The 13,950-nt window shown below is 44.4% G+C and overlaps 1 protein-coding gene across 1 annotated transcript in view; it reads right to left on the bottom strand.

Moving 5' to 3' along the window:
* Positions 1 to 13,950, bottom strand: part of LOC121269619 (ubiquitin-associated and SH3 domain-containing protein B-like) — a 123,602-nt gene that overhangs the window by 12,365 nt on the left and 97,287 nt on the right. Inside the window, exons 3-10 of the mRNA XM_041174341.1 lie at positions 13,133 to 13,319; positions 12,016 to 12,214; positions 10,477 to 10,646; positions 9,137 to 9,345; positions 7,299 to 7,437; positions 4,284 to 4,404; positions 2,605 to 2,727; positions 303 to 395 (exon numbers count right to left, since the gene is read on the bottom strand). Coding sequence (XP_041030275.1) covers positions 303 to 395; positions 2,605 to 2,727; positions 4,284 to 4,404; positions 7,299 to 7,437; positions 9,137 to 9,345; positions 10,477 to 10,646; positions 12,016 to 12,214; positions 13,133 to 13,319 — 1,241 coding nt within the window. The remainder of the gene's footprint in view (positions 1 to 302; positions 396 to 2,604; positions 2,728 to 4,283; positions 4,405 to 7,298; positions 7,438 to 9,136; positions 9,346 to 10,476; positions 10,647 to 12,015; positions 12,215 to 13,132; positions 13,320 to 13,950) is intronic.

Raw genomic sequence — 13,950 nt, 5'->3', positions numbered from 1 at the left:
AGAGGCCTGTGGTCAAAGGGATAGACTTTGAGCAGACCTGTCATGGTGTCAGAGGGTGGGAAGGCAAAGAAATGCAACAAAGCCAAGGGGTCTGGGAAGAAAACTCAAGAGTTAGATTCAGAGACATTAAGGCTAAAGACTCAGTCATGGTGAAAGAGTGGAAAGGCAGGCAGGTGAAGACAAAGTCCTAATGCAGAAGAGCAAACAGTAAAAAGAGGGGCATGGAACTATGATAAAGTTGCAGAGATTGGGCAGAGAGTGCCTAGGAAGGGTTTTGTAAACATTGACAGATGTTTCATTACCTTTCAGTATGTTGAATGCCGTTTGCACACAGCGTAGTGAGGGTGAACAGTACACATAATCAATGACTGATTTACTCTCAAGCAGAGCCTCTCCTGCAAGTAAAACACACACGGCAGTCAGATTCATCGAAGCGCAACTGCATTAAAGCCTTCTCCTGGATCTCTTCAACCTCACCACTGCTCTGTAGTAGAGTGGATTGAAGGAGAGCTTCCCCAATAGCTTGGATGTAAGTGCTGTTGTGAAACTGAATCATTCAGAACTGCAAGGTCCCCATTTTGCTAGCCAGGTCTATACTGAGTTAGCCAACCTTTTGTTGCACCATAGCAGGGCTGTTTATTGTTGCTCTGTGCTTTTGGTTGCTCAGATAATGACTGAGGGCACAGGTGACCAACCTGCAGCTTGGGCTACACAGCAGTGACTAAGCACCATAAGTCTGGCATTTAAAGTCCAGATAGTTAAGTCAAGTTTGCATTTAAAACTAAAAGACAATATAAATTAAATGGTACAATTTTAAAGGTGGCACAGGAACCAAGAGACCTGGAAATGTAGGTACACAAATCTTTGAAGGTGGCAGAACACATTAAGAAGGCAGTTAAAAAAAAACAGACACTTGGCTTTACAAACAGCAGCACAGAGTACAAAAGTAAAGAAGTTATTCAAAATAATTCATGAAGTACTGATTAGGCTGCAGCTGGAGTATTGTGTCCAATTCTGGGTACCAGACTTCAGGAAGGATGCCAAGGTCTTTGAAAGGGTGCAGAGGAGATTTACCAGAATGAAGCCAGGGATGAGGGACCTCAGTTAATGTGAAGAGACTGGAAATGCTGGGATTGTTCTCCTACGAGCAGAGAAGGTTAAGGGGAGATTTAATAGAGGTTTATAAAACCATGAGTGGTTTTTAATAGAGTAGTTAGGGAGAAATAATATCACACAGCGAGTTGTGATTTGGAATGTGCTGCCTGAGAAGGGTGATGGAAGCAGAATCAATACTAACTTTCAAAAAGACAATTGGATAAATATGTGAAAAGGGTAAAAAAACAGGGCTGTTGGGAAAGAGCAGGGATTTCGGACGAATTGAATAGAATCTTTCAAATTGCCTCCATCAGCAGCCTCCTTTTAACATCAGGTCCCCTCCCTTTCACCCCCATGCCAAAAGGACTAGCCCCTACAGGTCCTCCCTACCCCCTGGCCTCTCTAACATTACCCCAGTCCCTTCTGCAAACCACCTGGGCCTCACCTCCCCACCCCAAGACTCCCAAAACCCAACCAGTCCTGGACTCTTGGGACTTAGGCCCGTCTACTGCAGCTTTTGGCGTTGCAGGTACTAGAGAACTGCCAGCCAATCTGACTGGCTGACAGCTCTCAGAGGCAGGACCTCCTCCTGAGTGAGAGGCAGAAGTCCCGCCTCCAGCCATTGAATTAAGTGGCTGTGGGGCAGGCGTCATCAGCTGGGTTTCATTCTCCTCTGACTCCTCAGATAGCAGGAAGGCATACCGCACCATCCCAAAAATCCTGGTCAACGTATCTGACTTCCAACCTGACCGTCTTTCTTTGAACCTGTTAAATTTTTTGTATCAATTAAAATCGTATATTTTTCATGAGCTCCCAGCATCTGGCTCACTGACAAGAGAACAGTTATAAAAGACCCAGGAGGGTCTTTCCCTCCTGTTCCCATAGTTCAGTTGTCCTGAGAGTGAGGAGGGGATGAAGTCCTGTTTTCCTAATGTTTAAAGTCATTGCAACTTCCTTGATTGAAAATCGATTATAAAGATTAGTTTGTTATCCATTCATGGAGGAAGATTAGGTAAGGCTGGAGTTGTTTTCTTTGGAACAGGGAAGCGTAATGGGAGATATAATTGTGGTGTGTAAAATTATGAGGGGCCTGGGTAGAATGATTATGAAGGAATTATTTTTCTTAGATAGACATCGATAATCAGGAGACATAGGTTTAAAGTAATTGGCAGAACAATTAGAAGGGAGTTGAGGAGAATTTTTTTTCACTCCAAAGCCAACATACCCCCAGTGCGGTGCCCAAAACTGAATAGGATCAGAATAAGGCTCAATGCAACTGAAGCATAGCATCCTTCCCTTTGTAACACAACCTCATTGATGGTAAGTATAATGAAGTGCACAGAACAACATTTCCAGTGATCTAGGAGTATGCTATCTTCTATGCTGGGCCCAGCAAGGAGATAATGTAGCACAGAAGACCTAAGATGAATAGGGGGCAGGAGCAATCTATTACACAAACAACATTATCACGTTAAACATGGATCAAAGGTGTTGACAGGATTAACTCACCAACAAGCCTAGCCTGTGCGCAGCCAAACACTGTGATGGGAGCGTCTTTCTCATAGTCCCTGTATCCCCCGCTTCTCTGAGGCAGAATTGGTGGCATGTTCAAATTGGACCTTATGTAATTACCTATTTCAAAAAGTAAATGTCAGCAGATTAACTCTTTAAACAGGGGCTGAGAACAAAACCCTGCAGCAAAACGGCAATCAGAATTAGCACGTTTGTAATTCTGAGGGGAGCTTAGGGTTTTGTTTGTCATAAGCTGACAGCAGCAAGTCAGAATCTTCAGCAAGTGACAATCGGTGCTTAACGAAAGCAAAGAACAAGCAGCGCAAAATGCTGCCTGTTGCCTTCAAGGAAGGAGCGGGGTGAGACCTAATAAAATTCGTTAAGAACTCCAAGCTAAATATCAAATGGCCATTATCTCTCAGAGTTCTCCAGCCTTTCAATACAATGCAAACACACGTCAACAACGTACCACAGTAACTTCTGGGAACCGCTAGCACTTGTGCACGGCCTCGATATCTGTTGTCTTGCTGCACCAATGCAGGTGATGTCACCTGGCGCATTTCCAATCATTTGCACCATGGCAACCACAGGAGAGGTAACTTGCATTTATATAGCGCCTTTCACATAATTAAAAAGCCCTAATGTGCTTCACAGGAGGGTTATCAAACAAAATTTGACACCAACTCCAAGAAGGAAATATTAGGTCTGGTGACCAAAAGCTTGGTCAGAGGTAGATTTTAAGGAGCGTCCTAAAAGGAGGAATGAGAGACAGAAAGGTAGAGAGGTTTAAGAAGGGAATTCCAGAGACTAGGAAGCTGAAGAAACATGCCAATAGTGGAGGGATGAAAATCGGGATGCAGCGAGTGCAGAGGTCTTGGAGGGTTGTATAAATCAATTGATCGGTCAGCTTGATCAGATTGCAGCCCGACCCCACCCCTGCAGTGGGCTTCAATCTGAAGTGACATTGAGGCTAAAATGAAAACCTAACCCAGGTCCCAGCATCAGAGGAAAGCAAGAAAATCAGCCAATGTGCTCACTCCTGATCACGAACCAAAGTCACCCACCAGAAAACGTGCATGGCTGCAAGGTAGACACCGGATTGGGATTAGCAGGAATCTTGCAATGACCGAATAACCTGCCCGATTACTCAGTCCAGCATGAAGAATTTCCACTTGGGCAAGACGCAGGAAGTCACCTATCACCTGTGGAACTGTTTCCCAGGAAAAGAAGGAAATCTTGCATTTCTATATCTTGCATTTCACAACCTCAGGTGTCCCAAAGTGCTTGAACAACGAATGAAGTACTTTTTAAGTATAGTCACAGTTGGAATACAGGAACATTTATGCACAGCAAGCCCCCACAGCAGCAACGTGATAATGACCAGATCATCTATTTTAGTGATGTTAGTTAAAGTGTAAATATTGGCCAGGACACCAGGGAAAACTGCCCTGCACTTCTTCGGATAGTGCCATGGGATCTTTTATGTCCACCTGAAGGGCAGGACAGGACTCTGTTTGATATCTCAGCCAAAAGACAGCATTTCCAACAGTGCGGCACTCCCTCAGCACTCAAGCCAAAAGAAGTGGTGAAAACAGGCAGCTTGGGGAATGAGCGGGTTCGACAGTCAGTGCTGCCATCACACAGGGACAGGGACAGGGATAGGGACAGGAACGAACCTTTTGCATCGAAGCACTGAGTAAGCCAGTGTTTTCCAAAGACCACATCCATCCTCTCCCCATGTCGGCAAACGTACAGGTCCCGCTTCTGCGGACCGGACCGGGAGTTCTGGGATACCATCTGTGGCAAAACACAGAACACATGACCATTTCTCACTGACAGTTCAGGACGACCAGCAATTCAAAAAAAAAAACAGGGAGAAATAGCTTTTCTGACCCTCTTCTTTGCTGCAGGAAATAACCTGATTTTTTATCTGGGTCCCCTTCCACGCCAACATATTTCAATGATCTACTTGTGGATTGACCCAGTTAAAGCTGTCACAGATGGAATTAAAATATAAAAGTTTGGCCTCCACACTCTGCCCTATATTCTAGTTTGATCCAAATGCAATTCCCCAGCGGACACTGAGTGGAATAATTTATGGAATTCTTCAGCATTTGCACCACTAGCTCCTCATACCATGATGCTTTCTGACTAAAGTAGATACAGGTAACATCACTTGATATGTGACGCAGCTTTTGCTAGAAAGGGTAAAAATTCAAAATGGACAGCAAGCCTAGACACAGGAATGGGTGCAGTAACTTTGCATCTGGTCCCAAAGACATTGACAGTGAGAATTCCAATGGGCACCTGAACATGCTCCGGCCTCTGCACCCCCCCCCCCAACTTTGGGTGGGCGGCTGGTTGCGGGGTAGGGGGCTGCGGGGGTGTGGGAGAGGGTCAGGCAGGGGAATCTGACCATGTTTGAGGGATTGAAACATTGATTGTTTGTTTATCTGCTGCTTTTTGCTGATGTTTGTTTTAAAGTTTATCATGATAGCAGCATTGTTCTCTTGCCTGCTGTCTTTGGATTTCCCCAGGAGTGTGTCAACATATGCACACACCAGTTCCCCATGGAAACATTATGATGTTCTGAGGAGGAAAGAATTTTGGGCCACCTTGTGTTGCTCCGTTTTTCCAGCAGGTGGCACACAGTGCACAGTTGATATTAAAGAATTGGACCCCCTAGAGATTGAAAATCCATACATTGGCCCAATTCTTCCTAATAATGTTAAGGTTGGATTCCGGTTTGGTTTGACACCACAGTTAGGAAGGACCTGAAGAGATTCATCAGAACGGTAGCAGGGATGAGGAAACTCAAGTCAAATCGAGAGACTGGAGAAGCTGGGATTGTTCTCCTCAGAGCAGAGGAGGTTAAGGAGAGATTTGACAGAAGTGTTCAAAATTGTTAAGGGTTTTGATTGAGTAATTAAAGAGAAACTGTTGTCAGTGGCATAACAGTCAATAACCAGAGATTTATGGTAATTGGAAAAAGCAGAGATGAGATAAGGATAGTTTTTGTTTTAAAAACTCGGCACATACAAATATTTGACCATGCAAATTAGGAATAGGAGTAAGCTATTTGTCCCCTCACACCCGCTCCGCTATTCAACAACATCATGGCTGATCCGATTGTGGCCTCACTCCACTTTCCTTCCTACCTCCCATATCCTTTGACCCCTTGTCAATCAAGAATCTATCTAAAGCAGCCTTAAAAATATTCAATGACCCAGCCTCCACCAGTCTCTAGGGATGGGAGTTCCACAGGCTCATGAAACTCGAAGGAAAAAAAAATTCTCCTCATCGCTGTCTTAAATGGGAGACCCCTTATTTTTAAACTGTGTACCCCTAGTTCTAGTCTCTCCCATAAGGGGAAACATTCTTTCAGCACCCACCCTGTCAAGTCTCCTCAGGATTAATAAGATCACCTCTCACCCTTCTAAGCTCCAGGCCCAACCTGTTCAACCTTTCCTCATAGGACAAACCCCTCATCCCAGGCATCAATCAAGAGAGCCTTCCCTGAACTGCTTCTAATACAGTTACGTCCTAAGGAGTTCAAAAGTGTCCACAGTACTTGAGATATGGCAAACCATCCTTATTTTTATGTTCCATTCCCCTTGCAAACACCAACATTCCATTTGCCTCCCTGATCACTTGCTGCACCTGAATACTGACTTTTTGTGATTCATGTACCAGGACACCCAGATCCCTCTGTACCTCAAGAGTTCAGCAATCTCTCCCCATTTAAATAATATGCTGCTTTTTTTATTCTTCCTACCAACATAGACAAGTTCACATTTTCCCACATTATACCATGCCAAATTTTTGCCCACTCACTTAACCCATCTATATCCCTTTTCAGGCTCCTTATGTCCTCTTCATAAATTACTTTCCTATCTTTGTGTCATCAGCAAATTTAGCAAGCATATCTTTGATCCTGTTATCCAAGTCATTAATATAAATTGTAAATAGTTGAGGGCCCAGCACTATCTGTGACACTCCACTCGTTACATCTTGCCAACCTGAAAATGACCCATTTACGCCAACTCTGTTTCTTGTTAGCTAACCAGTCCTCCATCTATGCTAATATGTTACCACCAAGACCATGAGCTCTTAGTTTGGGTAGTAGGCTTTGATTTGGCAGTTTGTCAAATGTCTTCTGGAAATCTAAGTACACTACATCCACAGGTTCCCCTTTATCCACATTGCTTGTTACTTCCTCAAAGAACTCTAATAAATTAGTCAAACACTATTTCCCTTTCACAAAACCATGTTGATTCTGCCTGATTTGCATTGAGATTTGCTAAGTGCCCTCCTTAATAATAGATTTCACATTTTCTGTATGGCAGATGTTAAGCATCCGGAATGTGCAGCCTGAAGGGGCAGTGGAAACAGATTCAATAGTAACTTTCAAAAGGGAATTGGATAAAGACTTGAAGGGAAAATTTTGCATGTCTATGGGGAAAAGGCAATGGAATGAGATTAATTTGGTAGCTCTTTAGGGCAGGAAAGATGGGCTGAATGGCTTCCTTCTGTGATGTATCATTCAATGATTCACCGGTCCCCTTTATCAGGGCTAATTTCCTTCCTTCAAACTCAATTTGTTCAAAGACAGACTGTGTGTGACTGCTGCTCAGGTTTAGCACTGGGTCTCTCCTGTCAATGTCATACTAGCTCCTTAGGATGCAGCTTACCGCCACCGGTTGACAGATGACGCTGGACGGCAATGACAGAGCCTCACCCGGCCCCTGCTCCTCCTGGCATCTCCTCCGGAAAGGCCCATCACATAGGCTGGCGCCAGCGGAGGCGGTCGCAGCTAGAAACGAATTAGATCTGAGCAAACAAAACGTGGGAGATAACAAGAATCTTCATACAGGTAAATTAGAGCACAAAGATGAAGCATCTCTCCAAGCACAATAACACACGTTACCAATGTGTAACTACTAACAAGTTACTGATGAAGCCATTAAGAACATTGAGAGTAGGAACAGGCCCGATGGCCCCTCAAGCCTCCTCCTTCACTCAAATATGATCATGGCTGATCTCCTACTTCAACTCCACTTTCCAACACTATGCTGATATCCCTCAATCCCACAGTACTCAAAAGTCAATTGAACCCCATCTTGGAAATACTCAACAACTGAGCATCCACAGCTCTCTAGGGTAAAGAGTTCCAATGTTTGGAAAGCACATTCAATTAATTGGGAAAGGACTTTGTACAGAAGGTCCTGGAGTCTTCTGCCCTTTTCTATCAAGAGAACATTCCCCTCAACCATTAAGACTCCAAAAATATCATCAATTCTCACCATGTTGTAAAGGTTTGCATTTCTATAGCCCCTTTCAGGGCCTTAGGATATTCCAAGTGCTTTACTAGCAATTAAGTACTTTTGAAGTGTAGTCACTGTTGTAATGTAGGAAATTCAGCAGCCAATTTGTACACAGCAAGCTCCCACAAACAGCAATGAGATTATGACCAGATAATCTGTTTCAGTGAGGTTAGCTGAGCCAGGACTCTGGGAGATTCTCCCAGTGAGGCCTAACAAAGGAAGAAGAAGTATTGTTTAATAAATAAAGAGCCCAACCAGTCAAAATAAACTCAAATCTCCCAGCTCCTAATTCAAATTTGCTAATGCCATGTTATCTGATGAATTCAATTTTTTTTTAAACAAGCACCAGTTTCAGTAACATCACCAGACTTCGCCCATCTCAGCTCATCTTCTGCTGAAACCTTAGTTACCTATAGACAACACTATTTCGACACATCCCTGGCTGGTCTCCCACATTCTAACCTCCATAAACTTGAGGTCATCCAAAATTCTGCTGCCAGTTTCTTAACATGCAGCAAGTCCTGTTCCAGTATCATCCCTGTGCTCATTGACCTGCATTGGCTCCAGTCAAGCAACACCTCATTTTAAAAATTATCTTCCTTGTTTTCAAATTCCTCCTAGGCTCACCCCTCTCTATCTCTGTAACCTCCTCCAGTCCCATCACCACAAACATATCTGCACCTCTCTAATTCTGGCCTCTTGCACATTCCCAATTTCAATCTTTCCACCATAGGTGGCTGTGCCTTTAGTTGCCTAGGCCCCAAGCATGTTAAAGGCATTACATAAATATAAGTGGTGGTCGTTGTTGATTCTAATTTGCTTTGTTACTTTCCTACTTATATCAAATTACTGGATAATTTGAATCTTGTTAGTGAAAACTAAGAGTTAATATTAACTTAAACCCTAAGACGCAATTTAGTTGTATACTGATCTTATGTGGGGTAAAATCGGGCACGGTGTAAAAGTTGCTTCCAAACCAAAGCCAACTGGAATATTTAGTTTCAAATTACCCTTTGAATCTATAATTTTAAGGCATTGCTTTTCCAGTTTCCCCTGAAGCTGGCATTAGGTTTTTCAGAGGTCTCCACCGAAATTGCTCTTTGTAGAAGGTGACTTTGGGCTTTGATTCTCCTCTTGCTGCCCCGACGATGGTGATGTCACACGGTCACTATTCATTGCTACACAGTCAGCAAAGCATCACTTACCCATGGAAGACCCATGTATCACATTCATCTGCTTTGGCTATGTAATTCTCTGGAAGCAGCCCTGAGCAGCCCGTTGCCAGGGAGGTGCCATAGATCCAGCCCTCGCTGGTGCTGCTTTGTTCAAGTGGAGACATAAATATATAATCGCCTTGCACCAATTCCAACTCATCGTCATTCTGGGGTGTGTATGGGTACATCACTCGCAGAGTCTAACAAACAGAGCACAGGGGAAATGGACTCAAAACATGTTGTGATGTTGCAGGTCAAACCAGCCAGCTACAGAGAACCCACCCACAAAAATAAAATTTTAAAAATGTTGTTTACATTTATCCAGAGCATATCCAAGACCAATCAACATCTTCCTCCCCTAAAAGGTGGATATCAAATGCACAACACTAGTTGCCGACAGTAATGCCATAATTCTTGGTCAGAAGGGAGATGAGATGACTCGGTGACTCCCATGTCAATTACACCTGGAGACCATCCTCCACTGACAGCATTATTGCCAGTGAAATAATCCTACTTTTCTCAGGAAACGTTGCTATCGTTCATGGAGACTCTTTTTAAATAGACTCTGTTCACTAAGTCCCTCTATGACTCCAACTCATTGGCACGTTGATGTTAATAGACATGCCGGACAATTTTTGGAGCCTGTGGTGACATTTCAGAACTCTTCACAGACAGATCACTTGACAACAAACTTCAGATTACTATTACTGCTACTATTATTCAAAAATAACATGTTGGCTTGATTGGTGTACTAAAGGATGGAGTCCATTTACTGAAGGTGGAGCAGGCACTGGGGTGACTGTGCCGCAGTAACCCCCTCAGGCTCTGTGAGACAAGCTAATTAAACATGGCCCATGTATTTACATATTGGGAGGAGCATAGGAACAGGAGGAACCATTCTACTCGTTCCATAATTTAATTTGATCATGGCTGATCTGTATCCTAACCTCATCAAGTCACGTTTACTCTGTAACCCTTAATACTCTCACATAACAAAAATCCATCAATCAATCAATCTCATTCTTTAAATTGACCTCCCAGCCTCAAAAGTTTTTTTTGGGGGGTGGGGCTGTGGGGAGAGGAAGCTCCAGCCATTACCCCTTGCGTGAGGAAGTGCTTCCTGACATCACCCTGAACCTAGCTCTAATTTTAAGGTTAGACCTCTATGTTCTGGACTCCCCTGTCACAGCAAACAGTTTCTTGCTATTCACCCCATTGAATCATTTAATCATTTTCAACACCTTAATTAGATCACCCCTTAAATGTTCTATACAGAAGGAATATAACCCACACTTGCCTACACTTGCCTCTCCCTGTGTGAGATTATTTACCTCATGGTTAGCAAATCGGATATCACGAGAATAAACAGCAGCCACCCAATCACAGCCCAAATTTAGGTCTACGCCACGAGCCAGTTTCTCCAATGCAGTCTGGTGACTGGGCTGGAAATGATATGCAAGCGTGACATGGAGCTGCTTCTTGTGGGGTTCCACTCGGACGTCTGCGAGAGGGAGAAAAAGCGACAAAAGGAATAAAGAACAGGGAGCAAAGAGAATGTTCACTAACAGTTGAGCCAACAGCAGATTATTTAGACAGGAAGAGGAGGCTTATTCTGACATTCAATGAGATCACGGCTGACCTATATTGTAACTCTGTCCACTCATCTTGGCTCCATCCTCAATGCCTTTAGCTAGCAACAATCTATCCATAGATGCACTAAGCAGGTCACGTATGAGAGGAGGGAGAGGTTGGAGGGGAGGGCTCACACAGGCTTGGATTTTCACCAAGCTGGGATGACTCAGAAACCCTTTAAAAATGGCAACCGGGACCCGATTCTGGGATTCCTGACTCCATTCCCGGGGTTCCCAATTCTCAACAGATTCTTTAACACATGTGAGCTGGTTCAGGTCAGAAGCCCATTCCCTGCGCTCCTGATCTTGCTGGCTCCTTTGCAGGGATAGGCAGGTCGTAGTCCTCCACAATTTTCATGGAGTTGGGCCAGGTTTTCATCAAGTTCTGGTTCACTGCGCCTCAAGAGGAGTCATGAACAATAGTCTGCATGCGGGGACCTTTGAAAAGGCAAGTTCAAAAAGGTCCTCATGCCAAGGTATGACCCCCCACCCACCACCTCTAACCTCTCATGCTCCCCCATGCCAAGCTATGGCATTTCCATGCCCATTCGCCCACTATGTGGTGTATAGAAGCAACAAACCCTATAGTGACAATGGGGTAGGATGTGCCAAAACATCTTTAAAGCTTTAAAAAAAAAATGGATAACTTTCGAAAACTACAGGGAATAAAAAGTGTCAATCATCCAGACCCTTTAAAGTTTCAATAGCTGAAACTGCAAGCACTTGAAACATCATCAATGTGTAAATAAACATTGTGCAACTGACGGCAGAAATCAGAGAGCCCGAGTTGTCAGTCAAGCAATGTTTTCCCTGGGACTCAGGTGTTTCAGCACTCGAATGGAAGTCTGTTCTGAATGATGTCGATCAAGGGATATATTTAGGCCTGGAAACCAGGGACGACTCCCCTGCTCTCCTTCAAAATAGTATCTTTGGATAGTTTCCATCCACCTCAGTACTGGACTGGGAAATGTCAGCCTGGCCTTCTGGGGTCAAGTCTCTGGAGTGGGGCATTTTTTAATTTGCTCATGGGGTGTGATGGTCATTGACATGGCCAGCATTTGTTGCCCAACCTTACTTGAACCCACGACCCTCTGACTCCGAGGTGAGAATGCAGCCTGCTGAGCGAAAGCCAGTGATTCTGCCTGTTTTGTATCCCACTCCAATTCAAATTCACCTCAGGTCATAATCATCGCCCTTGGTAACACAACGCTTAATGTGCACCAATATCAGATTTCCCACCTGCTTTACTTGTAGCTTCTGATGCAAAATCTGCAGCAAATTTCTTGATAATTTCTGCGCTCTGTTCCTCCACAAAAAGGCCGATAAAGTTTGACGAAGTGTACAGCTCCAGGGGAAGGGGAAGAGGGAAGGTCTCTTTCCACCGGCTCACTGTGTTCTGCAAGGCTTCACAGAGACCTTCCACTTTACTGTCCTCGCACTGAAACAGGAACAACACCAACCAGGGTCAGTCTCACTTGGCCATTGGATCCTGGGCACCCAGCACCAAATACCCACCCTCTCTCCATCCCTGTGCTGCTACAAAACTCAGTGACATACCAAACCCACTGCTACAGAATCCAGTCATATACCTCTCCAGAATCCAGCGACACATCTCTCCCGAGAGATATTTGTTTTTTTTTAATCAATTATTACATTTTAGCTTCATTAATAAGAGAAAGTGTTCCCAATGGTGCCATGGATACCAGCACTGCTCTCTGCTACTGAGTCCAAGAGGCCAGTAGATTATGGGTCAGTGCCTAGGCTGTGCTTAAATACCCTAGTCAAGCAATGTAGGTGTTACAACCAGCCTCCATGTTCCTGGACTTGAGAGGAATGGGTTGGGGAGAGTGGGGGCGGTGGTTTGCAAAAATCAGCCAGGAAATTACTTAGACAGAAATAGGGGGCCATTCAGCCGTTTGAGCTTTTTCCACCGTTCAACAAAATCATGTGACTCTATCCACTCGTCTTGGCTCCATATCCCTCAATGCCCTTGGCCTGCAAAAATCTGTTCATAGATGCACTATCCTACCCTGATACATATCTGCTGACAGCTCTGAGTGAGTATATGTGGATGTAACACATTATCCCCAAGCGTGATTCCAAATAACCTGCTGATCCCCACAAAGAAGGAGCACACACTCATGACATCATAGGGCAGCTGGCACCCAAGGAAGTCTGTACCCCAACATGAGACAAGAGTGAAGGAGATAAAAAATAAAACTAGCTTCCCCCTCCCTGTCACACGACCCCTTCCAGCAGAGACACGATGAACTCTTTCTGAGCTGTTTGATTCTATGCTTTAAATTTAACACGCAATGTTCCCCAGGAACAGTTTCTGAAGTTCCAGATCACTCACCATGAAGAACTGGCAAAGGGTGATATGAGGGAAGATGTTGTGAGCCTTGTTTTTGCCGCACACTTGTCGAGATTGATGCCAGTACTCAAAGAGCTTATTGGCCAAAGGTCCAGTGGGGCGCAGGTAAAGAACATATTCCCGAGGAAGAGGATCGTCCAGGAAGGGGTCATCCACATGTGAAAGCAGCCTGACACAAAGGAGGGAATGGAAAAGAAAAGATTGAAGTGAATTTCCTGACTCAAGAGGTGGCACTCCTTTCAAGCACTCAGATATGCACAGAGAGAAACAAAAATCAATGCAAAGCCATTCTGTCCACTCTCAACCCCCATCCACCCACCAAAATCAATTGTTGTAATAGAACGGAAAGGAATCAAAACCATTAGCTCAGTGCAGGGTGGGGGAGGCAGTGTGGAGGAACAAACTTCCTGATTGTTGTTCTTATACAGGCACTGGGGATTTCAGGAAGCAATCGATCAATCCAGCAAATGGTCTGTCTCTGCATGTACTCCTGCTCCAGTGTATGCAACAGGAGATGATCAACTGCGTGTTGGTGTTCTCTACAGGAGCATCACTCAATGGCAGAACTGCATTCAGATTTCCGGGAATCATAGAATCATTACAGGAAAGAGGAGGCCATTTGGCCTGTCCTTGGCCAAAGAAAACCAGGATGGTGATGAATCAGAGGAGGTTGTTCACCTCTACGCGCACCTTCCCAATCTGCTCTGTGTCCTGGGTAGTGGATAGCTGGAACAAGCCTCCTCAAAAAGCTTTTGAGGCTGGGGGCCTGCGGAAAATTTCAAAATTGAGATTGATACAAT

This window comes from Carcharodon carcharias, chromosome 25 (assembly GCF_017639515.1).
Source record: "Carcharodon carcharias isolate sCarCar2 chromosome 25, sCarCar2.pri, whole genome shotgun sequence".
Lineage (NCBI taxonomy): Eukaryota > Metazoa > Chordata > Chondrichthyes > Lamniformes > Lamnidae > Carcharodon > Carcharodon carcharias.
The sequence above is the reverse complement of the archived record's forward strand: the minus strand, read 5'-3'. Positions and strand labels throughout refer to the sequence as shown.